Below are 24,852 nucleotides of genomic sequence, written 5' to 3'. Positions count from 1 at the left end.
TTTGTCTCAGCTGTTGCTCTGCTGTGACAGGCCAGTTTTCAGGGTGCAGGAATGTGGACTTCAGGGTTGCACCAACCATGACTTAGGGTATGTGCCTCCTCGGGGGGGCCCTTAACTGATCTTCTTAGCCCTTTTTAGGGTCATCCCACAAAAGTCTCAGAACAGAGTAGAGACACGATGGAGAAACTCAGTTCAGAGGCTCGTGTTTATTTTAACTTAGACCAACAATCAGGAGTAAAACGTACACTCTTAACCTGACTCTGGCATGAAACCGGTACCACCTGGTAAGGTCTGGTTGTCAGACCCTTCATGAAAAGATTCCTGGATGTTCTGCTTCGTAAAAGTAACTGGGGATACCATCCTAGTAGATGCAGAATAAATTAACCCCAAATGGAGGTGGAGAGCAAGGCGCCCATACTGCCTCATTCCCTGTCTCGGCTTCTAGTCTCCACCTTTGAAACTCGCATGATGTGAAGCCATGCTCTGCCTGGCCAAGGAAGATCGTGTCAGAAGTAGGATGACACAATGACACAGAGACATATAATATATTCATATGTAACGTAATAAATGTACATGAGTATCATACATATGTATATATAGGTAGCCCAGACTCGCCCCACACCTCTGCACAAGCAAGGCCTGGAGCAGTCTACCGATTTCTAGACTACAGCGTTATAGTGGTTATTCATAGAGAAAGTCCCTGTAAGGGTGCTCTCAGCATGGAGACTCCACATAGTCATTATCTAAGCCACGGCGAAACCGCGCAGTGAGAGAACGGCTGATGACGATCACCCGGGGTGCCATGCAGTCCTCCCTCCGGTGAAGAATGTTCCAGATGAGCATCGCAGCCGCCAGGGTGGCCAGAAGGCAGGCACCAATGTTCAGGTAGCAAGACCAAGATAAGTTGGTATAAGGGCCAATTCTGTAGAAGGTCACCAGTCCGATGACCAGCACGAAGCCTGCAGGAAGGAGAGGAGAGGTTAAGAAGTGTGCGTGTACCGAGCAGGAGTCCCCAGGAGTCAGGCTGTACCCCTGTCCTTCTACTGTCCTCCTAGGATAGGGCAGAGCTACTTGTAATCCTGCTTGTCTCTTGTAGCCTTTGCACCTGAGGTTACAGCCAGGCTTTGCATCTGAGTGGCTGCAGTGGGAGAACTAGGCCTGTCCTGTCAACCCCTGGGCAACAGTCTGCCCATCTACACTCAGTCCCCACACCTGGGAGGCAGCCTTCCTAGCCCCAGCCAGAACCAGCCGTCATTATCTTAAAGCGAGTTGAATTACCTCTGGTTTTTATAAATGCTTGTTAATTTGAAGCAAAAAAAAAAAAAAAAGATATTTCTTAAATTTATCTAGAAACAGACTGTCGTCCACTGGCTTAAATCCCTCTTGGAGAGTTTCTGTACCCATGATTCTGCTGCCAGAGGGAGCAGAGGTTCCCTCTCCCATCAGGGAACCTAGAGCCCACACTCGGAGCCACCACCGGGGCCTGGCTCAGGTCTGGTTTTGGTAACGTTTGGTTTCCTTTCGCTTCTCAAGAGCATTTCCCTCTCACTGCCCTACCCTGCTGTGCTGCTGCTGTTCTCCTGGGCCTTCCCTCCTCTCCTTCACCTGACACTTCAGGGCAGGAGAGGTGACTCAGGAGCCACCCGCTGGTCCAACTGCTTCATGACTGTTGGTCCACTTCCTTTCCCTGACTAGCTCTCACTGTGTAGCCTAGGCTGCCCTCAAACTCTGGGTTGTCATCCTGTTTCATTCTCCTGAGTTCTGCGCCAGGTCTGGCTCTCACCAGTTCCTTTTATAAGCAATGACAAGGGCTTGATCTTGTTAGTTTCTTATTGTAAGTAATGGGAAAATCTTGGTTTTTCTGCCCAGAGTCTGTCAGTCAACTAGGGTGTGAGGACAGCTGCTTGGGAGAGAGGGCAGCACTGGGAGACTTGCAGGTCTGATGAGCAGAGGCTATGCTGTGCTGCTGCAGTAGCTGGCCCTGGGAGAGAGCTGCAGGGAATCACCAGGCCCTAGCTCAACTGTGGGATCAAGATGAAAAGGGCAGGGCAGAAACAGCCATGAGAGAGGGAGGAAGACACAGACCAGCCACTTCTTCCCCAGCAACATTCTCCTCCAACTGTCTACCTGTCTTTCTCAGATGCAAAACACCACCCGCCTCGGGTTCATCTGTGTCCCCTACCGGAGCTGCGGTCCCTCTATACCCCTGCATATTGACATCTGTATGTCTATTTACAATGTTCCACTCACTCAGAAAACCACCACCGCTTTCCAACTCAGGATGGCCCTGTGTAGTCCAGAGCAAAGAGCAGCATCATGAGACAGGCAAGGTGGGGGACAGAGAGACAAAGACAACAGCTTTGACTTCTGTAAAATGTGGGGGCTCTGATCTCATCCTCACTGGACCTTCCAGGAGGAGAGAACAGATGGAGTTTGCTTTCCTCCACCTTATCGTAAGCTATTAAAACTCACGTTCGGGTTCACTGTAGTACTTTGTGGATTTTTCATGCATAAAAATTTCATACATGAAAACACTATTAAAATTTGCATTCCAAAATGGCTGTGGTGGCTCACATCTTTAATTCCGACACTCAGGAGTATAGAGATAGAGGCAGGTGAATCTCTTGTGTTCAAGACCTGGTCTAATGAGCAAGTTCTAGAATACACACAGACGCACACATGCGGGTGCACTTGCATTCCACCTGCTACTAGAGGCAACTTCTCTACCAGTGAAGGAGAGTTAGGCTTCTCTTTAACAGCTTCATGCCATAGGCATTCATATTAGTAGAGTAAAGCTGATATTTTGTTAACGGATATAAAAATACTTTGTGTTCTCTTGTTCTCATATCTTTGGGCATGTTTATCAACCAAAAGACTTTCTGGTTTTGTCTTTTATTGTTGTTTTCTTTTTTATTTTTATTTTTATTTTTTTTGAGTCAGGGTTTCTCTAGGTAGCCCTGGCTGATCTGGAACTCAGAGAGCTGCCTGCCTCTCCCTCCCAAGTGCTGGGATTAAAGGTGTGTGTCACCATGCCCAGCTAGCCAAAGGAATTTTTTTATGCTTGTTTCAAGACAGAAAAAAGATTGGAATCGAGGCAGACTGGGTACACAGAGGTTGCTAGCTTATATCTTCTAAAACAATAAGTAATAAACAAGGAGGGATATGAAGCCTAAGGAAGCAAAAGCAAGCAGAAAGAAATATGCCAATATGCATCCCTAGTGTGTAAGAAGGAAGAGACTGAGGGTAACCCCTTACAAGAAGCTTCCTTGGGGCTGGAGAGATGGCTGGATGATACAGAGTGCATACTGCTCTTGCAGGGGACCTGATTTCGGTTTTCAGCACCCATGTTGGGTGGCTTACATGTGCCTGTCACTCTAGCCCCAAGGGGTGTAGCACTCTCTTCTCAGCCCCTTCAATACCTGCACTCACTCTTAATGAGTGAGTGCACACAATTTTAAAATGTTTAAAAATATTTTTAAAAGAATTAGCCGGGGCCCATTGGACTTGCAAACTTTATATGCCCCAGTACAGGGGAACGCCAGGGCCAAAAAGGGGGAGTGGGTGGGTAGGGGAGTGGGGGGGTGGGTATGGGGGACTTTTGGTATAGCATTGGAAATGTAAATGAGCTAAATACCTAAAAAAAAAAAAAAAAAGAATTAGCCAGGCAGGGTGTGGTAGTGCACGCCTTTAATTGGGAGACAGAAACAGATGGATTTCTGAGTTCGAGGCCAGCCTGGTCTACAGAGTGAGTTCCAGGACAGCTACACAGAGAAACCCTGTCTCGAAAAACCAAAAAAAAAAATTTAATAATTCTGAACCTTCTGGTCAAGACTAATATGCAGTCATGTGACTAGGGAAGTTAGCAAAGGGGAAAACAGCAAGTGTTGGCACGTGCAGGGCCAAGAGACCTGCTCTACTCATTAAGGTGTGGTGCGGCCCTGGGCTCACGGTTGCACTCTCAGGAATGTGTACTCATGTAGTCATGATTCAAATGAGCCTCCTCTGAGAGGGGCCCCTAGGGGACAGCCCAGCATGGACTGCATTTCAGCAAAGAGAAGGGAGGAGAGTCTCAGATGTGGTGGTCCCGGAGGACATACAAGAGCACATATAGGCAGTCCCTCCGAACTATTCACACTCAGGCTCAGCTGCATCTCTAGAAAATATGTAGGCTCTAAAACTGTCAAAAAAGTCTGGTGTTACTGGACCAGCGCAGAAGGGTCACCTTGGGGGAGCAGTCTTTGTGGTCAGTTTGTCCCACGTGCCGGAGTCATGCCTGCTTTAACTCCTCTGTATGCATGTGTCACAACGACGAAACATGTCAACAGATTGAGGGTCAAGCACTTTTTGCTGCTAGATTTGCAGGAGTGACCTGCTCCACAGTTCCATGTTCTAAATGCTGGCTGACACTGCCGAGGACATTGCTCATCAGATGCCTCCTCTTCAGTCACCGAGCAAAACTTAGGCCTTCCCCATGCATAAAATGCTTCATGGCTTCCTGATGCCTCTGTCCTGACACCTCTTCCCCTGCCACTCGTGGCTTCTGCTCGCCCCTGCTGCGTCGTGGTTAGGAGAGATTTAGTTGTTCAGTGTGGCTGTCCCTTGGCTATCTTACGGTGCCTGGTGTCCTCCTTTGGTTTCTCTCTCCCATGTCTGGGAGTGCCAGAATCCAAGGATACCAAGGATATTCCAGAATACCAAGGACTGTCAGGAACTATGTGCTAAGTAAGTAACTTGAGGCAAATCACAGCAAATGGGAAACCGAATAGGCTGGCGTGAGCCTGTGGAAAAGAAGGAAAGGGCGTGCCCGCCTGAGCTCCTCTGTGACCCCGCTGCCCCTGCTGAGTAAAGGCCATGGAGGAGCTGGCACCTTGTAGGGCTTTGTGTTTGTTTTGTTGTTTTTGTTTTCTCTGTGTAGCCCTGGCTGACCTGGCACTTGCTCATAGGCCAGGCTAGCCTTAAACTCAGAGATCTGCCTGCCTCTGCCTCTTGAGTGCTTGAATTAAAGTCATGTGCCACCGTTGCCCAGCTACTTTGATCTTAAAGTTGATCAGAATTAGTCTCACAAGACTGAAGCCACCCCCAGCTAAGATTCCCAAGGACCATGCTAGGGATTAGCACTGGAGCTCACAGGTGGCCAGTGATTTGTTTCAGGATGGTGACTTTACAGCTCTATCAAAGGGATCTAGACCTTTCCATAACTAGCTATATTACTTATTATGCACACAAACTAAAGTTTCAGAAGACGTATCCACTTCCAGGAACAACAGAGAAGATGAAAGAGCACGCATCCCGTTGATAAGTTAATCAAAGAGATGTAAGTTGACATGTGCATAAAAGACCTTGCAGAGCCCTCTATGTTCTGAAAGTATAAATTGGAAGGTTAAAAACTGTAGATCTAGGCTGGGCAGATGGCTCAGTTGGCCAAAACCCTGCAATACAAGTATGAAGACATAAGTTAAGATGCCCCCACAAAACTTATGTTTACAAAACAAAACAAAACAAAACAAAACAAAACTAGGCAGTGGTAGTGCACGGCTTTAATCCCAGCACTTGGGAGGCAGAGGCAGGCAAATCTCTCTGAGTTTGAGGCCAGCCTGGCTACAGAGTGAGTTCCAGGATAGCCAGAGTTACACAGGGAAACCCAATCTCAAAAGACCAAATGAATGAGTGAATGAATGAATGAATGAATGAAGCTCAGCATGGTGGTACATATCTGTAACCACCCTCAATGGGGAGTGGTAGGGAGGGACAGGTGGCACCTGAAGCTCAAGGGGCAGTCACTAGTCTCTAGCTGAATTGAGGAGCTTCGGGTTCACTGAGAGATCCTGTCTCAAAACTAAAGGTGAATGATAAGGAAGGACAACTACTATAGACCTCAGGGCACCACACAGGCATGTGCACACCCACGCCACACTAACAAGTACATATGGCATGCACGCACACCCACTCACAACCACATACATAAACATGGGGCCTGACTGATACACACTTTACAAAGGAAGAGTGAGCTGGACGGCCCTTCACCTGTTTCACCAGTAGTCATGGAAACCCAGCAGCATGTGGCCTGGGGCTGGGCTGGCTGAGTTCTGTGTGTCTCCCCTTTCCCACTGGAGTGAAAGTCAGAGGCTGCACTTCACTTGCTTTTTCATATTAAAAAAAAAAAAAAAAAGTAGAAAGGAAAGTCTAGGTTGTTTTCTGTGACAAAAGCATATAACTATGTGCTAAAGTCTCATACCAGATACTGCTATGGTAACATACACCTACAATCCCAGAGCTAGGGAGGCAGAGATGGGAAGTTGAGTGCCAGGCCAGCCTGGGCTACATAGAGAGACACTCTCTCAAAAAAAAAAAAAAAAAACAAAAGTAAATGGTTGACACATCACTCGTTCTGGGTATTGATCAGTTTAAGCTTCAGTTCTGTTGTCAGTCAGCTTTGACCACGTTAGAACGCATATAGAAAGGGGAAATGGCATAGTCTGCCCGTTCCCAATATGGAGCCCTATAGGAAATCTGAGCAAGGGACCTAGGTGAGCCAAGGCCAGCCCAGGGGCGGAGTCCTACAAAGAGGGGGCCTGATCCATTGTAACAGGCATAGATAGCTCTTAGCATCCTCTAGCTCGACAGTTGGCTGCCATCCAAGGCCTGCCATGAACCAACAGATAGGACATTATGGGCTAAGAGATGATAGGAAGAAATCACCCCATTATTCAGCGTCATTAATAAAAAGCAGATAAACCGTGGGAGAGCAGAGGTGTGACACTGCATGTACTCAGTGCGTCCCCATGTGACCCTGCCTCTGCGAGAAGGCTCCACATCGTGTACTATAGACATTATTCTGAAGTAAGGTTAGCTTCTACTTGTGGGGCCTCTGTGCTTGGGAAAGGAATGAATGAATATGCTCAGTGTGGGCCAAGGTTGGCTTTTGGCTTAGAAATCCTACTTTCATCACCCCTAAGTTAGGTTCCCTTTCTCCTCCGTGTCCTTTCCCCTGAAGGCTTCTCTCCCCCAAGTTTTCAGTGATGTAATCAGCCTGTCCAGAAACCTCCAGAAGGGAAGTGAGTGCTTCAGCGAGTGCTCTGTTCTGCACACACGGGATCAGTTCCATCTCTATGAAGTCCCTTTGCCAAAGCAAACAGCCTCTTCCTCTGCTCTGGCCAGTGGAGGGCGGTGTGAATTCCAGCACAGTGGAGAGCGCCCCTTTCCTCTCTTTCTTCCTTCCTGCCTTCTTCCTGGGGCCTAAGCTTCTGTCCCAGAGTCTTCCCTTTTGGAATGACTATCAAACATACACACAGGTGGCATCAGAGGAAAGACACTGGGGTTGACCTCTGCTGCTCCCCTGCAATTGAGCAAGCAAAGTGCTGGTGCCTCAGAGGGAACATGGCTGGCTTCTAAGATGCGTCCTGGCAAAGGGTCAGCTGCAGACACTGCCAGCCTTGGCATGTCCAGCATGTGTAGCCAGCATGTGTAACGAGGGAAGATGAGCTAACCAGGTTTCTACCTCTTCCATCATAGTGTTCAATCCCTTGTGTTAGGAGACTCAGCAGTACATGACATGAGCCTGATCTTTTATCCAAATGGTTCTTCCTAGTAGAAGGATCCGTAGCATTGGGGAACAGGTGATCACGTTCTTCTATTGCTCCCAAATGGCTCAGTTGGGTAAGGAAGGAGGGGAGGAGAGATAAGGTAGACCTAGGAAGCACGGTGGTGCTTGAGGACCAGATAAAGAAGACAGAAAAGGAAATCACCCCGACCGACCGAGCAAAGCCTAATCAAAAGTACTTTGTGGTTAAGTACTTAAAAGAAGAAACCTTAACAGTTACTAGGAAAGGATAAAGGAAAACATTATTCGTGACACAGGAGAAGCTCTGGAAGTTTGGGACAAGGGGACTTATTGTTGGGGAAGGTTGGCTGCATCTTTGTTTGTTTTGAGACAGAGTCCTATGTAGCCCTGACTAACTCAGAACTTGCTCTGTAGACTGCCAGGCTGGCCTTTAACCTCTGCCTGCCTCTGCCTCCCAAATGCTGGGATTAAAGCTATGTGCCACCATGCCTGACCTCTGGCAATATTTGACCAGGTTCAGAACTGGCTGAGCCAAGAGATAAGGAACAACTCAGAGCCCAGTGTTGACAGTCGTCTTGGTGGTGCTAACATCCACTGTCTAAGAGTGCGTGACTTGGTTTGTAACGCTTTGTCAGTGAGCTTTGCAAAGTCTGAACTGCAAAAGTCACAGTGCAGGCAGTGAAAACCGGGCAAGTGCAGACACAGGCCTCAGAGAAACAAAACCTAATCGCACAAGGCCTAGGCTTGTTGGTAAGCATCCATAAAAGGAAATTTATTCACCAAGTATGATGGACCATGCAGGTGATTTGGCACAAAGGAGGAAACACAGGCAGATTGTGAATTTGAAGCTAACCTAAGTTTTACAGCAAATTGAAAACCAACCTAAACTTCATAACAAGAGACTGTCTCAGAAAGCCAAAGGCTAGGTGTGGTGCTGTGTGCTTGTAGAAACAACTTAGAAGCTAGGGCCAGGAAGGCATCCAGTTTGAAGACAGCCTGGACTATCTGTTGAATTCCAGGCCATCATGAGAGCTCTAGGCCAACCTGGGCCCCCTAATATGACTCCATCTCAAAACACATGAAGTGAAAAATTTGTTTTACTTTTTTAATGGCTGAGGGTACAGCTTAGTGGTAAAGTGCTTGTCTTACATGCACAAAGCTTGGGCCCAGTTACCAGAACATACAAATACAACACATATACATACATGCATACATACATACATGTTGGAGAAGAGACAGGCTTAGACTCCACCATGAAGGTAGCTTTGAGTAAAGTAATTAATTATGGAATAGCTCACACAACCCACCTTTCGCAGGACATCCCTGGGCATCAGGAAGACAAATTGGCTCCATATGCTGTACTTGGGACTTCTTGTTTGCTGTTTGTTCGATTGGTTTGTTTGTTGGCTATATACTGCCATTGTCCAAAGAGATTTGGAAATGGGTTATATAAACTATAATGCTAATGGGGTAGAAGAGGAGTTTTTAAAGGAAAATGCAGATAAAGAACATGGCCTTCAAGATTACACATTCACTTTTCCAAGACCTCCAGCTCCCAGAACAAACTGTAGAACTTCCTAAGCCAGGCATTCCACAGAGAAGATACCATAAGCCCTTGCATGGATTGGTAGTGACACACAGGCACAACGAGGGGCATTGTGTTGGCCTTCCAGCCTGACCCCGTGTGCAATGCCCTCATAGTGGGCTCCTTAGGCAACAGGGCATTCCAGGCATGTACTGGGACCTGAAGAATTTGGAAGTCCTCAACATCCATGTAGGGCTGAGGCACCTCCTAAGCAGAGCTGTGAACCAACCCCAGCTCCTTTCACAGCTCCAGATGCTGCTTGGTGCCAGCGAAGAGCCAGAGGCCACACAAGCTCATTGCCTTTATAGAGTGCTTACCCTCACCTAGTCAGGGCTACTTTTCCTGTACCTGTGCTACATGGTGAGTTGCAGGCCAACCTGAGCTACATAATAAAGGAAAAAGGGCGGCTGGGAATCTAGCTCAGTGGTAAGGTGCTTGCTAATGTGTGGGAAACTTGAGCTCATTATTTAGCACCATTAGGAAAAAAAAAAAAACGGTGCGGCAAAGAGAAGAGGAGAGATAGAGACAGAAGAAGTAGAAAGGGCATACAGAGCAGAGCAGGAGCTGTACACAGCACCTTCCGTAGCATGGACTTCTATGGGGAGGCCAAAGACAGCACTCAGACCTGACAATCAGAACCAAATGCTCAGGCCAGCTTCTCACTCCAGACCTTCCTGCTGGGGACGTGAGTGCACAGGGCTCAAAGGGTTCTGTGTGCTCTATCTGCATGGTCCAATCATCATGCTGCTGGTTCTTGGGGAGGAGATAGTGGGAACATCTGGCCTTCTTAAACCTGTGCTGTGCCAGTTATGACCGAGAGCCAAGAAAGGGAGAATGGGAAGAGGAGAAAGCAGACAGAACAAGACAGCCCATGTGGAACTGCCTGGTGATAACAGAGCCACAGCCAGAGCCACCTCTCCCCCTTGTCTCCCCAGGACTTTGGTGGGCACTTCTCTGTCTTAGGACCTGTCTCCCTGTCAGAAACACAGCTGCTTTCCCAGGGGAAATTTAGAGTGGAGTTTGAGTGAGCAATGTTGAGAGCACATGGAATATAAGGGTCACGAAGGAATCTTTCCAGCTTCTAGGTAAAGCAAAATTAGGCTTGGAAAGTCTTTAGCAGATATTGGAAATGCTGTCGCATGTACTTGGTGGAACCTATAAGGGTAAAACCACACAAGACGGCTCACAGCCCATGAGAGGAGCAGCTTACCACAGCTGTCCCTGATGGTGCTGCGCGAGGGTCCCTCAGAGCTGCAGTTCTTACTCAGGGTTGTGCTGAACATGGTACTGGTGCCCAGAGATGTGGGGCTAATAGCACAGGCCGGCGGGGAGCCTGCTGCCTCCCCTTAGTTTATTCCTTCTGCTGGGCTCTAGGGTTCTCAGCCTGCTCTGTCAAGTCCACAGACTTTCCTCTCATCATTAGCATCTTCTTTCCCGCTACCCACCCACCTCGCCCCAGCACTGGGACTCGGGTTAGCTTGACAACAGGTAATAGCAGGCGTTTCCTCGTCCTGTGACAGGACATCCTGGCGCCCCACAGTCTCTCCCTGGCTTTAAAACAGACCCAAGCACAGGAAAAAACCCAGCTCTAAAATTAGCAGTGTGATAGAAGAAAGGCACATAGCTGCTCTCTGTACTGTTTGTCAATGAAACAGTCTAAACAGGCCAAATGCATTTCCTTTTTGGGCAAAACAGACCCGTCAGAGTGATAGTCGGATACCAAAGGGACGAGGCAGCCTGGGAGGCACGAGGAGCTTCCAAACTGCTGCCCCGGGCCACTACCCTCACTGCCCTGGCTTTTTCCACTGGCCTCCAGCTGTTGGGAAGTTTTTGGACAGAGATGGTCGAACCTTTCCAGAGGTTGTGCTGGCCTTGAAATATTCAAAATAGAAGTGTATTAACCCAGAACCCCTTCAGGAGGCCCCTGATAAATTCTCTCCAAGACTGCCAAGGACAACTCAATTTCAATTAATGGAAGTTTTCCTTATTTTGAGTTTTCTTCAGTGAGTATTTGGACACAACACACACAAGTTCTAATGATTCCAAGTAAGAGTCTCTAGGCTGTCAGTGTAAGAAAGGCAGCAATCAGGTTGATTCTTTCACTAGAAATAGTTCAGGCAGGAACTAGTGAGAAGAAAAATAAACAACAAAAGAACTATGGTTCTTTTCCCTTTTGGCACTAAGCTGTCTTTTATTTGTTATTTTTGGGGAGGAAGGTGGTTTAGACAGGGTCTCACCATGTCACTCTGGCAGGCCTGGTACTCATTCTATAGACCAGGCTAGCCTTGAACCTACAGAGATCTGCCTACCTCCATCCCCGGAATGTTGGGATTAAAAGCGTGCATTCCTAGCACCAAGCCTTTTTAAAACTCAGCTTTTCCTAGGAAGCTCTCAAAATCTTCCGTTTCCTTCTCGAGGATGGATTCAGATGGTAGAGGCCACTCCTTCAGTGGGAAGAACTGTTTACTTTCTATGTGTGATCAATAGAGGGCAAAGTGTGAGTCTTTTATAAACATGCCCATGTTGTACTCTTAGTGGTGAAGGCAGGAAGGGGGCAGGATTGACACCCCCCCTCCCCTGTCACATCTGCATGTCTCATATCCAGTGGGTATCACAGAGACAATCTCATATTGCAGCTGGTAAACTGCAGCTGGTAAACTGAACTGCAGCTGGCTCGGTGATTGGCTCACATTCACATTGGTAGAACCAGGATACAGTTCCAGCTCCCGTGCCACTGAGCCCTGGGTCCTTCCACAGAGACTTCACAACCTTCCCAAACCCCACCCCTACCCCTTCCTGCCTCTGCTGGCCCCAGGGAAGTGACTTTCGCAGGACCATTCTGCCACACTATTCTTAGCATTCAGGGTAGCAGGGCTTCCTGACTCCCCCCAGGCATTCTGTAGCACATAAATACCAGTCAGCCTCATTCTGGAAACTGTTTCTCAAGGAAGATAAAGGCCCAGGATCTGTTATTCCTAGAAGGATTCCCTTCAGACTTCCTGCTGTTTCCCCTGTCAGGAGTAGACGCTGGCCCCAGGAATGACTGGCATTCTAGTCCAAAAAGGAAAGGTGGATAAAGAATGTCCCACACTCTGCTCATGTGCACCTGTGTGCCGCTCTTCTGTCTATAGGCCACACAGCTGACATCCTCCGTGAGCTGCAAGAAACTTGAACTTCTCCTAGTTGTTCATGATCCTAACAGCTCTGAGCCCACAGGATTGAGCAGTGGGACTCCAATCACCAGAGGTGGTGGGTCGTGGTCACACACCTGCTTTGACTTCTAACGCCAGTCTAACCCTTTCACGATTCTGTGGATCATTGCTGGTGGTGACGCCACTCTCATCCTTTAAAAACAGCAAAATTTCAGCCAGGCGTGGTGGCACATGCCTTCACTCCCAGCACTCAGGAGGCCTGGACAGACAGATCTCTGGGTTTAAGACAAGCCTAGCTTACGTAATGAGTTCCAGGCCAGCCAGGACTACATAGTGAGATACTGTCTCAAAGCAAATAAACAAAAATAACAAACAGCAAATCTGCTTCCATCATATCTGATCCTGCACACAGTATCCCCAGATCACTAAGTCGGTGGATGGCTGAAGCAGCTGTGCTCTGACAACCCAGTGTCATGCAGTCAGGTTATGGTCTGCATCTGTGTGGCAGCCAGGATGGGGGCGATGTACGCATTTATAGTTAGGCTTCTGCCTGTGTGTACCATGCTTACATGAGCTTCTCACTGATCATGAGCAAGGATTTATGCTGAGCCCAGGTCGGGCCCCAGGGAGCCCCACTTAAACAGAGCCCTACTTTGTGTTGTGACTGTAAGCCGGGCAGGCTGGGACTAGGCTAAGGCTGCCTCCCATCTCTGCCCAACATAAACCAATTATTCCCCAGATGCTTCATCAAATTGACAGCAGGCGCACACTGACATACAGAAGGGTAAATGTCTCTGTAGACTCAGCTAAGCAGATTCTGTAGACTCAGCTAAGCAGAACCGCTTACTTGAGTATGCTAGAACCTGGAACCACACCTCAAGCTGCCCACGGCCCTGGGGTGCTCTCCCTCCGTGGTATCACAAGGGCCCAGCAGGTCTTCCAGCTCTATGGGGCCACAGTGTGGCTACTCCTCCGGCCCTGAGTACTTACTTGCCAGCTGAAATGCAGCAGCCATTGCCTCCTCCCAGCACTGGGACTCTGGTGTCATCAGGGGCAGGCCCGTTAGCCCAAGGATGAAGGTGATCTGACCCACAACAAGTGCAGCTGTGGCCACCAGGTTGCAGGCACGCATCATGTCAAACTGTACTGCGGGCCAAAAGAAGGGAAGGCAGGTCGTCAGTGTGTGAGCCATAGGGAAGAGCCAAGTCAGGCTGGCCCACTCTCATTTCAGTGATAGCCACTTCCATCAGGGGCCTCTGTTGGACCTTTGAAAAAGCAATACAAACAGCTAGAATCTTCTCTGAACAGAACTTTGTGAGAGCACCTTACCCACCCTGGAGTCTTCATGCTATCCTCGTGTCTTCTCATCAGCCACTCCAGGACCCCTGAGCTTAAGTGCAAGGTCACGTCGCCCCTAGGCTGCAATTCTGCTGTGTGATTTGAGTTTCTGTATGTGTAGTGTAGGTATGTGTATACACATACACATGGTACTGGGGCAGGGGGCTGTTAGACCTGCTTACATGTGTACACATGGCAGCCAGAGAGCAAGTGTCTTCTCTACTGTTCTCCACCTTAGCCTTTGAGATAGGGTCTCGGCAATTCTGTATCTCATCATTTTGGCTAGACTGGCTAGCGTGGTGTCTCTGCCTTCCAGTGCTGGGTTACAGGCTCCCTCCACTACACCCAGGCTTACTGTAGGTGCCATAGATCTGCACTCTGACCATGCACAGCAAATGCTTTACTCACTGAGCCACCTGCCCATCCCCTGGTTTGGGTCTTGATGGGACAAATGTTCCTTTTTCATTCAGGTAGTACATTCTAAGTGAAGCCAGAAGGGGAAGTCCTGTCAACAGAGAGTTTCTTGCTTAGTAATGGACCCCAGGGGTTCTCAGCTGCTGTCCCCAGTTAGCTGATCAGACACCAAGATCTCAACAGTGGCTTTATTTTGTTTTGGGTTTTTTGTTTGTTGGATGAGATTAAAGGCCTGGAGCACCATACCCAGCTTGAAACTCTCCATTATTACCTCTCCCTCCTATGAGCAAAAGACTTAATTCTTTAGCATTAAGAGATTTCACTTGAACAGCCGGGGCGTGGTGGCACATGCCTTTAATCCCAGCACTCGGGAGGCAGAGGCAGGCAGATTTCTGAGTTCGAGGCCAGCCTGGTCTACAAAGTGAGTTCCAGGACAGCCAGGGCTATGAAGAGAAACCCTGTCTCGAAACCCCCCCCCCAAAAAAAAGAGATTCCACTTGGGTTCTCTACTAGCAATGGACAGAGCAGGAGCCAGACTGAGTCTGCCGAACCCAGGCTCCCATCCACTTATTCTCCTAGTCCTTTGCTCTGGCAGCAGCCAGTAGTGGTCCAACCTTGTGCCGGCCTTTTACTCCCTGCCCCACACCCTGTTCTCAGAAGATGGACAAGTCAGAGTGTTGTCGGTGAACTGTAGACAGAGCACTTCTGGCCCAGAATTTTGTTTCTCCCTCAAATGAAATGTCACACCAAAGCTGTGTACTGTGTACTGTGAAATGGTGGCACACTGAGTGTTGACGTTAATAGGCCAGGTTGCCCCAGATCAACAGCAAATCTCTCAGTGGAGACTGCTAGAAACCAGGGGTGCCGTAGCCCAGCCTCATGTTGCCGTGTCTTGTGGTCTATTAGGAAGTTCTGGTTCACAGATGTGTTGCAAGTAAGTCAGTGCTCAGCTCAAAGCAGACCTGGAAGACCGGAGGCACTCCTCCTCCCACGTTTGCAAGATGGCTTTTTAGAATTGGCTTATCACAAATGTTATCACCAGAAACACAAGAACTGAATACACACACACACACACACACACACACACACACACACACACACACAAAAGCACAACCTTCCAAGATCCCTGAAGAACCTGCACTCCAGGGTTACTTACTGTTGGACTGTCTTCCTCTGAGGGCAGGGAAGGGATGGAGGCTGGCCGGCTCATGCACAGGTTAGGATGGAGGCTGGCCAGCTCATGCACAGGTTAGGGAGCCTCTTTTGTGTGAGCCAGCAAGTAAGGCCCCACTTGCAGAGACCTGAAGAGCTTCTGTTACACTTCTCACAAAGACTGAGAAAGGCAACCCAAGGGAGGGGCAGGCTGCTTCCCCTCAGAAGGCTTTTAAATGGCTAGAAGGTAACTTTGAACCATTACTGCCACTATTGGCATCTCTGTTTGGCTTGACCTAAATGTTTGTTGAAATGCAATATAAATTTACAAAATAGCTCGAAGCTCTCTGGCTTGATGTCTGCCTTTCCTCTCATCTCTTGTGGGTTCACGTGTCTGAGCACATGATAGGTACCTCTGCCCTAGGCCTGTGGGCACCTCACTGTCCCTCTGTCCCTCTGCTATCCCTTCTAACCCATCCCTGAAACCCCACCCTCCCATGTTCCCTGCATTACACAGTCAAGTCTCAATCCATTGACTATCTAGCTGAGGCCTATGAGAATGTACAGACCTGGAGACTAGAATTCAGAGGGGAAAGCTGTCTCATCCAAATGGCCAGAGGCCTCTGTACCCTTCTCTGTTCTTGGAAACTGACATTGTAAGTGTGTTCCTGGGACGGGGCTAAAAACTTACTTAAAACCCCATACTGGCAACCATGACGTTGTGACCCTTTTCCTTCAGGCCTTTCTCAAACCATTATGGCAGTTTTGAGAGAAGTTATCTTGTCACATGAACTGAACACAGGCTTGCTCTTGGGGTGCTCTGCCACGTGACTGTCATCTCTGCCTAGGCCTCTGTGTGCCCTACCCCGTCTTCATGCTGGATGCTGTCTGATTCATGCCCCTTACAGGATCGTGTTTATATTTAGGCTGTGGAATGACGGAGTCATTCAAGGGTTTTGTGCCACTTCTGCCAAGGATCAGCCTGGCCTTCCTATTGTGTTTTATGCTACTTCCTCTGCAGAGAACTCTCCCATCACTTAGAACTCCAGGGCCCCTTCCAGATCCCAAGCTTTTCCACCTTGCCCCCTCCAGTGTGGGAGTAGCACAAGCAGATTTAATCCCAGTGAATCTTGTACAACGCCTGTATATATGAAGAGCTCAGTGGCTGTACAAGATCTTAAGCTTACTGGACAATCCAAGCAGCCTGTGGATCTGGTGGCGCCCAGAGCGAGATGCTGCTGGAGCAGCAGTTGCCACTGACCAGATCTTCTAGCTTGGGTACTGTGGTAGTTTCTCCTACTTTACCCACAGCAAAGCCTCCAGTGGGTCCTGCTTCTGGTGACTGTAAATTTATGTCCTTAGTTACGACAACCAGAATGCATATCATTAAAGACCCTAACACTTTAAAGGGGCATGAGATAGGGCCCAGCAACATTGATGAGCAGGTGAACCCACTTGCAACAAAAGCCTGATGTCCTGAATTTGATACCCAGAACCCACATAAAGGTAGAAGAAGAAAATCAACCCACAAAAGCCAACTTCTATTCTCCACACATGCACCATGGCATGCATGTGTCTGCACACCTGCATTTGTGTGCATGCTAATCAAGATAAATCTGGGGGAACACCAGGCCAGGAAGCGGGAGTGGGTGGGTTGGGGAGCAGGGCGGAGGGGGGGGTGGTATAGGGGACTTTCGGGATAGCATTTGAAATGTAAATGAAGAAAATATCTAATAAAAAAATAAAATAAAATAAAATAAAAAGATAAATCTGAAGATGAACTAGGGTCCAGAAAGTTAAGATTCCTGGTAGGAAACAAGCAGGCATATCCCTCCAGGTATAGGCACAGCTTAAAATAGGCAAGTGTGCTCTTAGACTCTAAAAAGATTTAGAGGGAGGAAGAGTGACAGAGGAACTGGGAGCGCCAGGGGCAGCTGAAATGTTCCCTGAGCTGCGGGACTCACAGAATGGTGTGGCTTTCTGAGGCACAGGGCTGTTTAGGGCCTGGTGGCTCTGGTAGTGGTTCAGACCAGTGGCTGCCTCTTCTGATTTTCTGGTTGCAACTCCCCCCTTTACAGCCAGCCTGTTAGTGACCACACACAGCAGGAGGTTCAGCCCAATGCTGTGTGCTCCTGCAGGGTGCCCTATCCATTTGGCAGATGGTGTGTGTTCCACAAAGCTCCCTCTGTAAGCTGGAAAGGCATTTCTGACTACCTACACCAACCTACATTCTTCACTATCCTGTCAACTATCCTAGAATGTTTGTGTGGCTGAGACTTTTCTTCTTACTTATTTTGCATTTTTATATATATATATATATATATATATATATATATATATATATATATACACACACACACATATATATACATATATGTACATACACACACACATATATATGTATATATGGGGTGTGCATGTTTACACGTGTTGGAGCATGTAGGTGGGGAGGGGTGTACATGTGTGTGGAGACCAGAGGTTGACATGAAGTATCTTCCTTGATCACTTTCCAACTTATATACTGAGGTCTCTTTGAACCAAGAGCTCCCATAGCTATCCAGCTGACCCCTGAGCATTTGAACTCCGAGTTGGTCACCACACCCACCTGGTATTTACACGGTGCTGAGTCTCTGAACTCGGATCTCATGCTTTCACGGTAAGCATTTGGCCCTCCGAGCCAGCTCCCTAGCTGTTGCATACTTATTTTTACTCCATATATCAGGGCTTCTTTTTTTTAATTTATTATTTTATGTATATGTGTCTACCTACATATATATGTGTGCACCATGTATGTGCCTGGTGCCCACAGAAGCCAGAAGAGGGCATGGGATTCTCCTGGTTCTGGAATTACAGGAGGTGTGAATCATCAGGCGGTTCTGGAAGTCAGCCTCAGGTCCTCTGGAGGATTAGCAAGTGCTCTTAACCATGCCACCTTTCCAGCCCATGGCATGGCTTCTTAAACTTTTCTCACTTATAACCCCTCTTCTTAAATTTTTATTTATTATTTTTGTTTTGTTTTTTCAAGACAGGGTTTCTCTATGTAGCCCTGGCTGTCCCAAAGCTGGCTCAGTAGACCAGGCTGTCCTTAAACTCAGAGATCTGCCTACTTCTGCTTCCTGAGTGCTGGGATTAAAGGTGTACACCACCACCACCTGGCTTGCTTATGTATGTATGTATGTATGTATGTATGTATGTATGTATGTATGTATTGAAACAGGGTTTTTCTAGATAGCCCTGACTGGCCTAGAGTTCCCTATGTAAATCAAGCTAGCCTTGAACTCCCAGATATCCCAAGTACTGAGATTAAAGTTGTGTCCCACCATCTCTGACCTCACAACCACTTTTTGCCTGAGAAATGTTTTGCATAACTGAGGTATAGGTGAAATAGGAATAAAGCCAAGAATTTACTGACAATAAATCATAAATACACTTTAAAAGTAATTTTGGTATATATCTATAATTTTACCATTTATTAAAGACAAAAGCAAACTTCATACTAATGAGATGAATGTGTTTGATAGAGAATCAAATCATGATTGAATATTTCATACTATAGGCTGTAGCGCACCTTCAATTTTCAGATTTTGATTTCATAAGCTTTTTATTTACTTACATTAATGTATTTATTGGGAGTAGAACAGTGTTGCTTTCACAGCGATTGTGTAGAGATCAGGGGACAACTTTCAGGACCTGGTTCTCTCCTAGCGCCATGCGAGGTCCAGGGACCGACTGCAGGTTGTCAGTCTTGGGCTTAAAGCCTTTACCTACTTAGCCATCTTGACAACCCCACATTTTTATTTTAATAATATATTTATTCTTACATCATGTGCATTGGCATTTTGCCTGCAGATCTCCTGGAACTGGAGTTACAGACAGTTGGAAACTGCCATGTGGGTGTGTCAGCTGCACATAGTGTGAGATGGCAGAAGTATAGTTAAAGCAGTCTCAGAAACTGTTAAAAAAAAGTCTGTCTGAATTCCAAATAAAATCAAACATATAAAAGGAAAAATAGTCAGTGAGGGATGCCCACCTTTAATCCCAGCATTCCAGGTGAGGAGGCTGGCAGGTCTCTGAGTTTGAGGCTTGCTTGGTCTACATAGCAAGCTCCAGACCAGCCAAGACTATAGAGTGAGACCTTGTCTCATAAAGAAAAATGGAAAATAATCAATTACCATAATAATTCCAAAGACAGACCAATATGATCCATGCCTGCTGGGGGATGATGGGAGGAAAAATACTTAAATCTTTGTTACTTGTTACTAAACAATTATGCTTCTGTAAGAGCAAGAAGCTTAGTGGTGAAAGCATGACCCTTCATATTGTCCCAAGTTTCAAATCAGAGCTGAGGTGGTTGAGGCAGCAGCCCTGACACTGTGTGGCGAGAGCACAAAGCATGAGAAAGTGCCACGTGCATACATTGTGAGTTCAGGGCCAAGGCTGTAGTGACGTACGAACAACACAGGTGAGCCCTACCCTGGACACTTCCAAGTTCATAGCCAAATTGATTCTGAATCAACTTTGAACATTGTTGAACATTCAGCGTATTGTTGATTCAGAAACTTTTACAATTGCCAGATTTCTTGTGATGGCCTCCCAACCCCTGCCCAATGCAACTCCCTCTGAGAACACGACCTGCAGTTTAAGAAGCTGTGACTTAATATAACCACCCAGAGACTCTGCTGCCGAGTAGACTCAAGCCGAGTAGGATTGGGAAGGTGTGGAAATGTGATGTTGAAGGCGGTACAGGAACAGCACATAGGCATCCTGAGCTTCATGTGATGCTGAAGGCTGGGAAAGGAGCTGAATAAATGACAGAGCTGTTTGCAAAGAGAAAGATCCAAGTGGCTTGCACAAGCTGTGCAGTGGCTCATGGAGCCAGGAAGAGAGTGCAGACTGACTGCTGGCCCGTCTTGTCCTCTGTCCTCCCTACTCCTATCTTCTTAGCAGGTTGAGTTCTCAGAGCTCTGCCATACGCCATGACCAACTCTGTAAACTCACCCACTCCCTGCCTAAATTAGATCCCCTTGCATCATACAGCGTGCTCCAGAGCCCCACCCTACGGGACAGAGACACTAAGCTCCAGCCACAGGGCCACCATCTACCGTCTGTCTGTCCAGGTGTCCAGCCAGCCAGCCTGTCTTGATGTCCTGCATGGTGGAAGGGTTTGTAGAGATGCTTGGGGACTGCCTAGAAACAGGAGGTGAGGGATCTCCCTGGGTAGCATGGAGGTCCAGCTGATCTGAGCCAGGGTTCAACCTTATGTTCATTATTCATGTGCTGCCTAAGTTCAGACAAAAGACTGCAGATCCCCGATCAAGAGCACAGGCTGCAAAAGGGAGCCAGGGAAACTGAGCACCAGAGAGCAAGGCTAACCCTAGGCTTAACTAAGCCAAGTAAATCCCTGGTCTCTAGCTCCCAGTTTCTCTAAAGGAAGAGTCTACCTGGGCAGCACATAACAGAACGGCTAACTGGTACGAAAATCCTCATGACTCTCTTGGGGAGGCCCCAGTATGATATGGCAAAGGCCTGACATGGATGAACCATGTTCCTATCCAGTGCTCTCAAGACATCTGGGAGCACAGAGCCGTTAGACTAGAGTTCAGAATGTCACAGAATGGCCCATGTGCTCAGTCTGCATCTCAGGTAGGTCCCGTGTATGTTTGCAGCCAAAAAGCACCAGTGATTCTAACTCCATGTGTTCTACAAGCCAGAGCTCACAGCTCAGAGCTAGCAGGAGGTGACCATGACACATGGCCCCACCGGTGATGTCTGGAAAGGCTAAAAGTGGCCTGTCTTGTAGTGTTGCTCCAATGCCCTAGGCTGCTTCTCATAATGAAATCGTGAGCAAGCCACGTAATCCTGTGTGCCACAGACAATCCTGATAGGCCCGTGATGTGCACTGGAGGGCTTTGTAAAGTGTCATTGCTCAGGCATGAAGGATGTTACCCCAGTGCCATCTGTCTAGATGGCAGAATTAATGAGTTACACGGTAAGGTCCTGCCTGAGAGTCTCAAGGCTGGTCACAGGTCTGACTTCAGAGGGTCACAGGTAGCAGATGGTCTGCAGACTGGGAATGCACGTGCACATGGATGAGGGTATCAGGAATCTCCGACTGGGGCTGCTGTTTTCTGTGTCCCACGGAGAGCAAGCGTGTGAGCTGAGGAGTGGTTGGCACAGATGGGAGCGAAGCTCGTGCAGAGGAGAGGAAGAGACCAGCGGCAGCCCCTCCCCCCCCCCCCCCCCGGCTCCCGGGCACACAGCCAAGCAGCCCTGTCCCAAGCCAGGGGGTTAGGGACCAGCTTCCCTCAGGAAATGCTGACTTATGGCTGCTTTGTTCTACTGCGTTTCAGTCTCAGTGTGTGTTAGAATGTGTTAGCAACCAGAATTACCCATCCAGCCTGTTTTCCAAAATTCCGTCCTGTTACTTATTATCAAGAAGTGTCTCTGATTTTTCTGTTGTTTGAACAACAGTTGCTGTTCAGATTCATTGAGGATCAGCTACCTTTCAAGGCCATATTAATTACAAAAGGAGGGCTTTTTTCTCTCTCTTTGAGACAGGGGTCTCACTGTGTATCCCAAACCAGCCTGGATCAGCACCTGAGGGCTACGATTATAGTCATCTACCACCACCCAAGCTTAGGAAACTACTTTAAATTGTCTGGGGATCTAATGCAGAGCAGCAGGCTCACATAGGTGGGAACCTTAGGCTCAGGTAAGGGGGAAGATGAGGGGTACTCAGGGCAGGAGCAGCTGAGGCTGCCATGCTGCCACTTAGATGTGGACAAGGAGGAAGGTATAGGGGCCCTGTTCGCTCTATTGGCCTGACCTCAGAAGGTGGAGAGTGGGAAGAACAGATGTCTGCACAAGTTGTTCCTGGGATGACCTGATAGGGCACAAAAAGCGGGGAAAGGAGGCAGGAGTGTGCACATATCACAAGGGATGCTTGGCCTCCTCAGAATCTTTATGGCCTGGAGTGGGCTGGGTCTGGAATTGGCTATTCTCAGAGCCTAATGAGAGGCACTAGGTAGGAGCTCCTGCCTATACCTGGCCCCACCCCAGAAGACCTGAGGCTTCTAGGACTGGGCAAACCGCAGCCCATATGAGAAGCTTAGGGAAGCCTTGAGGTTACTAGCTCTCCTGCTTAGGCAGAATGGTCATAGGATGCACAGGGAGAGCTCTCCATGGACACATGACAGAGACCCACATTCAGACCTTTGGCCTCCCACAAGGCATCTAGCTCCTCAGAGTGCATTCATCTTTGATCTTTTCAGTAAAGGGCTCCCTGCCTGTCAAGACCCAAGGGAAGAGACTGAGCTGTCCCGTGGTAAGCTTGGGTGCCTGTGCTCACAAGAAGCGGGTGGTGTTCCCCTGCCTTGTCGGCAAGCCCTGTGTCAGTCATGACCAGGGCTAAGGTGGTTGCGCTGGGCACATTGCTCAGGATTTCCAGGAAGTCCCCTTACACTGAACAGATGTCCACCTATGTCGCATGCTTTCTAAAGACCAGCGTCATCTCCCGACAGCCGCCATCTGACCTCTAGCCTCCAAGACAGTTTGTAGGAGACTGGGTACTTGTTAGACAGACCTCTTGTCTGCTTTTAGGGGGTCATTGCCAGGAAAGAACTCACATGTCAGCAGACATGTCGATTTTAGATTGCATCCTCATATTTATGTGGCCCTTTCTTCTCGTACTCTCAAACATGTATGCTATTTAAAGAGACGTTCCCAACTCCCAGGGTAGTGCATAGACCCCAGAACAAGAGAGCTAGGAAAGGAAAAGGCCACCATGAGGGTGGGGGATGTAACACTCTGCCCTTTGCTGCTCTGTGCCTCCTCTGGTCTCCTGGACATCCCAGCCAGAGTCGCCTGCACTGTGACCACCTCAGCCGTTAAGACAGAACTCACCCACATGTTCTCACATTTCTTGTTTTCCTTATTAAGTAATATTTCTTTTTAACCAAGGAAAAATGACTTGCTTTGAGTAGGATACCCATCTTTCATCCTTCAGCCACATGTAATGGCAGAGAAGGAGCCTCCAGCCACGGGAGTGACTTCTTGTGAAGGAAGCCACAGGCAGAGTCTAAGCTCAACAGTGGAGCTCTGTAGCATTGCTTGTCAGGGTGGGCAGGAGGTGCAGGTTCCCTGCTGCCACCCCCAGAATGGACGGACACAACCTCCCCTCACCTCACCACTGGAAGGTGACAGAAAAATAACAAGACTTACGTTTGACGGTGCCTCGGGACTCCTGGAAACCTGCTGATTCAGAGCCCCATCCCAGCACCTCACAGTCATGGGTGTCCACCTGCCCAGTTCGAGTCCCAGGGCTTGTGACTCCCTTACCCCTGTCCACCAGCCAGCAAGACTTCCACAGCCCCACACTCCGCTTGCGTCCGTCCTCCAGCGTCTGGTACACCCAGTTGGGGGTGAAGGCTGCTGCGTTGTTGAGGATGAGGGAGACCAGGGCCACCAGCACAGCGGTGGCCACAAGCTTCTGGAGAGTCATCCCTGACTGCCAGTACTGTCTATCTCGGAGAGTTCCAAGTCCCAGTCAGCCACTGTGCATCCAGAGAAAGCCAAGATGCTGCTAGGGGTGGCTAGAGGACATCAGCACTCATCCTTGGGAAGCTATGCAGCAGCTCCAGCCCAGCACAGGAGGATGTCACCCATGGGACGGGTCCAAGAGAGCTACTCACACAGCCCTGTCTTAGCCTGCCTCTTGAGCTTGGAGCAGGGACAAGCCTGTGCTGAAGCTGGTCTCCCCAAGACCCATTCCAGGGAGAAATCTGGGGCACTGGCTGCACCAGCGAGAATCCAGAGTTGTAAGTGGGTCGTCTTCTTTGGAACAGAGGCCAGGGAGGCTCTGTCCACAGTGCCTCTTGCCTACAGCAGTGGAAAATGAACAGCAACTCAGGAGGCAGGCACGGCGTGGGAATCAGCCAGGTTACACGCCTCAGAACGGGCTGTGGGAGCCAGTCTGATGGAGGAGCAGGGTTGTGGAAGCAGTGTGGGTTTGGCCACCTCTCTGCTATGTATCCCGTCTTGGTACCTCTGCCACAAATGGCAGGTCCTGAAAAGCAGAACGCCTGCCGCAAGGAAGCGTGTGTATGCGCGTATGTGTGTGAGCTCCCGTTTCCCTGTCTCTCAGCAGAGAGGAAATGGTTGTTTTTGAGGCTGTTTTTGGTGAGCAGGAGGGCGTAGCCAACTGCAACAAATAGCAGCCCTGCCACAGAGCCAGACACTAACAGGATGTGCTTCCTGATGGGAAAGGCCTGGGGAGACTTCAGAGGCCTGCTCCAGCCCACCCCTGGCTGCCCCTCCCCATCTTCCTGTCCCATAGGAATAGTCAGGGATGCCAGCCAGGACACTCATCTTCATACCTGTTGCCGTCAAACCTAGCCAGCTGTGCTAGGTCCCGGACCAGGGGATGCTACAGACAGCACGGGCGGGCAGAATCCTAAGGGACTAGGTGTCCATCCATCCATCCGTCCATCCATCCATTGCCCAAGGCATGAAAGGTGCTGTGAGTCCCCAATGTCTAAAGCAGTGGTTCTCAGTCTGTAGGTCATGACCTCTTTGGGGGTCAAATGACCCTTTTACACTGGTCACCTGAGACCATCAGAAAACACAGATATTTACATTATAATTCATAACAA

General features: G+C 48.6%; 2 protein-coding genes across 3 annotated transcripts in view; one reads left to right on the top strand and one right to left on the bottom strand.

Annotated features, from left to right (window-relative positions):
• The window catches only part of Ift140 (intraflagellar transport 140), an 86,133-nt gene that overhangs the window by 41,033 nt on the left and 20,248 nt on the right, over positions 1-24,852 (top strand). The gene's annotated exons all lie outside the window — the stretch shown is intronic.
• Positions 188-24,403, bottom strand: Tmem204 (transmembrane protein 204). Of its 2 annotated transcripts, none has more exons than XM_029471009.2 (3): positions 23,540-24,403; positions 13,289-13,444; positions 188-959 (listed from the first exon to the last, which is right to left on the bottom strand). In XM_029471009.2, the coding sequence occupies exons 1-3, from the start codon at positions 23,700-23,702 to the stop codon at positions 715-717; spliced, it is 564 nt and encodes a 187-aa protein (XP_029326869.1). In that variant the 5' UTR covers positions 23,703-24,403; the 3' UTR covers positions 188-714. The 2 variants fall into 2 exon arrangements, with proteins under 2 accessions (XP_029326869.1, XP_021041712.1); XM_021186053.3 differs by having other exon boundaries at positions 23,423-24,361.

This window comes from Mus caroli, unplaced genomic scaffold (genome assembly GCF_978045245.1).
Source record: "Mus caroli unplaced genomic scaffold, Mus_caroli_1 scaffold_18, whole genome shotgun sequence".
In the NCBI taxonomy this organism is placed as follows: Eukaryota; Metazoa; Chordata; class Mammalia; order Rodentia; family Muridae; genus Mus; species Mus caroli.
This window is presented reverse-complemented; position numbering and strand designations above follow the sequence as displayed.

Excerpts from the sequence above, each read along its gene's own strand:
- Tmem204 (XM_021186053.3), bottom strand. The coding sequence starts at position 23,702 with ATGACTCTCCAGAAGCTTGTGGCCACCGCTGTGCTGGTGGCCCTGGTC. Across the intron at positions 13,445-23,422 it reads GTCCCGAGGCACCGTCAAAC|TACAGTTTGACATGATGCGT; the intron begins GTAAGTCTTGTT and ends TTTGGCCCGCAG. Across the intron at positions 960-13,288 it reads TGCTGCATTTCAGCTGGCAA|GCTTCGTGCTGGTCATCGGA; the intron begins GTAAGTACTCAG and ends TCCTTCCTGCAG.